The following is a 4,126-nucleotide window of genomic DNA, read 5'->3' as shown; positions in this document are numbered from 1 at the left end:
CTCCCTCCTCCTACGCCCCCCCCTCTCCCCTGGCCAAATCAGCTGTCCCAACCGCCCTCAGACATCGGCCACGCCTCCTTTGTCCACCGCTAAGTTGCAAGCTTGTCTTGGCGTTGCTACTCGGGGAATTTATCTTGTGTGGTTGCAACCTAGTCACACTTGGGTACGTCCGCTCCAACAATTTACTGGTGATTGCAATATAGTGCTACTTGCTATTCATTTCTAGTTGAAGATATCAAAGGTAAATATCAGTCATACTATCTACATAAATAAACGTATATGTATATATATATATATATATATATATATATATATATATATATATATATATATATATATATATATATATATGTCTCTGTGTGTGTGTGTGTGCGTGTGTGTGTGTGTGTGTATGCATTTATATATATATATATATATATATATATATATATATATATATATATACACATATATAGAAAGATAAATAGATAGATAGATACTAAGATAGATAGACGGATAGACACAGGGACAAAGGTAGAAAGACAAATAGATAGATAGATAGAAATATAGATAGACAGTCAGGCATATAGATAAACAGATAGACAAGGAACTTCTTATATAGACAGCACCATCCTCAATGAAAAGAGAAAATTTTTCCTGTTCTGACAACTGATTTTGACTAATTCTTGGTCACAGGTTTTTAAAAAGAGAATTAGTTTTGTTTTAGCATATTTCGTTTTTTTTTTCTTAATTCTGAATATTTTACTTGTAACTAACGTCCTTGATTTTTTTTCCAAAGCGCCTTTTATTGAATGTTTTAGATAGAATATGTAAAAAAACCTAGTTGCCTAACCGAAAGTATATTTACTTTCCCTAAAAAATGAGTTAAGACTTGATTTCTTTACCTGGGCATTAAAAAAGAAGAGAGAGAGAGAGAGAGAGAGAGAGAGAGAGAGAGAGAGAGAGAGAGAGAGAGAGAGAGAGAGAGAGAGAGAGAGAGAGAGAGAGAGAAAACATGCGATTATTGGGCCCAGAATCAAAATGAAGTATCAGAAGACACAATTAAAAGATGTGTGTTAGCTTGTTCGGGCTCTCAAGTGCGGAAACATATTCAATATTATTGCCATAAATAGGTAACTCCTTACATATTACAGTGGCTTGGTATTGTATATTTTTTTGAGGGAACGGAAAAACAAAGAAAAAAACAAAAGAAAAATGCTCGTGAAGGCTTTAAATCTAGTTGTTGCCCCCAAATGTTCCGTTACCCTCTATTTTCTGGTGATGTTTTGATCGCTCCTTAATTAACTTAAAATTGTCTGACATTTGACATATGTCATAGATACCAACCACTTAGGTTTCTCGCCACAGTAAGAATATTCTATTATTCCCAGTCACACTATTGTAATGACAGTGACACATTTAGACAATAAATAACATAGAAGGTGCAGGAACTTTTTGAGGAAAATTAACAGTTGGAGAGATAATAAAATTGGGGACAACAGACATACAGGCTCTTTTGTAACGGCGAGAATCCCTCATATTAGATTCACACACACACACACACACACACACACACACACACACACACACACACACACACACACACACACACACACATATATATATATATATATATATATATATATATATATATACATATACATATGTATGACCCTGGATACCATTGTTCTTGTTCAATAGCATCTTTTTACTAGTGTCTTGCTTAGAAACATATATCCAAATTGTGTCCCAATTCACCAAGAATGTTTAGTGGCAGACTGAGTTTATTCAGCTCAGTCAGAATAAGGACCGGAAGACATTCTTGAGAAAATACAAATAACGATTTTCGAAAAGCATTCAGAAATAGAACAGATAACAGTGCTATTAAAAAAAACAAACTATTGGTTCAAAAATGAGGCAAAACCAAAAATCAATATGGAAAAATATGTGTATTAGCCGATGTAATCCTAGATTAAAATTCATGCTAGGAAAGATTTTAATACCATGTACAGTGATATGGGTTGAGAGTGAGTATTATCCAAAATGATAAACCTAATTTATGATGGTGGTTTTGAAAAGAACAGTGGCAGTGATAATTATAATAATGATAAAAAATGATAAGAAAAGGTAAAACGTATAAGTGTTATCAATATTATTAATAACAAGGATGAAAAGGATTATAATGAAAGTGAGACTTGATATAATCATCATGTTCATCATCATCATTACTGTCATTATACTACTATTGCTACTATTTATTATCATTGTTATTATTTTTACTATTATCATAATCCTCAGTAACATCATCATCATCCTCATCATCATTCATTATTGTTACCCTCTTTATCATTGTTGATATCTTTATGATCATGTTTATAAAAATGATGATGTTCATTATTTGTACAATAACAGCATCAACAACAATGATAGTAAGGATATTAGCAATAGTAATAGTAGTGGTAAAATTAATAATAAATAGGATGATAAAATACAAAAAAACAAAAAACAAATGCATTTTAGCAACTACATATTAGTATTTAAGAATTTCCTCATAATTATTACAATAACTGTGGTCATCATTATAATCATAATTGTTATTTCATCTATATATATATTTTTATTATGAGTTGTTGCATCTGTTACTAAAATTACCTTAAACTTTCATGTAATACTTTGTCATTAAAATCATTTTCACTTTCATTTTTCACATAATCATCACTATCATCATTCCATTATCATGACTGTTACAAGCAAAAGACTTTAAAAAAAATAAGGGTGTTAATAGAATGATTGTGGCAATATTTGCAACATAACAGTGACACCGAAAGGGAGTTGCATTAATTGAGCACTACATAAATGAATTAAATTATGAAGGTATTTCGACAACCTTGTCTCGCCAGAGAGAGCAAGTCCCTTACTAACCCAGGTGACAAACCTGTCGACCAGGACATATCTCACCTGCTAATCTCCGTCGTCTAATTTATTGCTGAATAGGCGTTCCCTTATTCAATGGCGATCTCCAGACAGCGATTAAAGTTCTCCAGACCAAGTCTCCTGCGACAGAGTTCATTTGAATTTGTATGTGAGCGTCGCTGGGTCTCCTTAGATTAAGTGGACGAGATAACTAAGGACGAGAGTGTCCACCTTGAAGGCTAGGACTAGTGGTCTGATTTATCCAGGGTCAGGATGTAGGGCAGGAGTGAAGGGTTGACTGCCAAGGGCGTTCCTCCCTCCCTCCCTCCCCCCCTCTCCAATCTCCTCCCCCTTAGCCCCTCTAAGGTATGACTAGGCACGGCGGTGGCTGCAGGCCTCGGGGACTATATAAGCTTGAGGGGCATGGCACCTGGCATCAGTGTCTCGCTACAGCACTCAACATGAAGCTCGTGAGTTCGCTAGGGTCACAAGCAAGGACCTAATTCTATTTATTCTTGTTTTTCTGTTTATGTAGCTTTTTCTCTCTCTCGCTGCCTGGTATCCACAGCTGCCTCGCGCACCGGATGTGACAGCGCCAGAGAATGACATGGAGCGGAGTGGTTGGCTGTGATATTTACACCATGCGGCCTCTGCATTCTTCCAGTGGACCGTGGCCTAGCCTGTTATACAGCCAGGTGCTCCTGTCACATCAAAAAGAATTTGGTGATATTACTCGTGAAGTGATGGCCGTGTTCATGCACACCTACATGGTGTTTGAGCCTCTGGGAATGCTGTGCTTGTGCTCAGAAGTTAGAATTAAGAAATTTGACACTATATTGCAGCTCTGTGGTAGGGCTTTGGCTGAGGAAACTATTATGGGTTTTATATCCAGTGCCCCGTAACGACAAAATAGGATGCGTCTTACGACATCTATTTTTTGGCTTAGAAGTTAATACAGTGTGTGTTCGAAACAGTATCTCTGACGAACAGAAAACAGCCAAATAGACAGTGGAGATCGATCATAACATAGAACACTATGCTGTAGAGACAATATCACATCACAATATTTACCCTATCCCTTACACCTAACCTAGGAAACCGTGAATCATCCCCAGAGAATACAATCCGTGCACCTGTCTCTCTCCGCAGTTGATCGTCCTCTGCGCGGCCGCCGTTGCCATCGCCGCCCCAACCTACGACAACGTGGACAGCTCCGAGAGAGAGGCAGCCATCC

At 36.8% G+C, this 4,126-nt stretch overlaps 1 protein-coding gene across 1 annotated transcript in view; it reads left to right on the top strand.

The window, feature by feature from the left end:
• Positions 1-3,260: 3,260 nt before the first annotated feature.
• Positions 3,261-4,126, top strand: part of LOC122267767 (cuticle protein AMP1A-like) — a 1,638-nt gene continuing 772 nt past the window's right edge. The window contains exons 1-2 of the mRNA XM_086545544.1: positions 3,261-3,362; positions 4,042-4,126. The exon at positions 4,042-4,126 is cut by the window's right edge and continues 133 nt beyond it. Of these exons, the coding sequence (XP_086401670.1) occupies positions 3,261-3,362; positions 4,042-4,126 (187 nt within the window). The remainder of the gene's footprint in view (positions 3,363-4,041) is intronic.

This window comes from Penaeus japonicus, unplaced genomic scaffold (genome assembly GCF_977035675.1).
Source record: "Penaeus japonicus unplaced genomic scaffold, GWHDUDI00000001_assembly GWHDUDI00000016, whole genome shotgun sequence".
NCBI lineage: Eukaryota > Metazoa > Arthropoda > Malacostraca > Decapoda > Penaeidae > Penaeus > Penaeus japonicus.
This window is presented reverse-complemented; position numbering and strand designations above follow the sequence as displayed.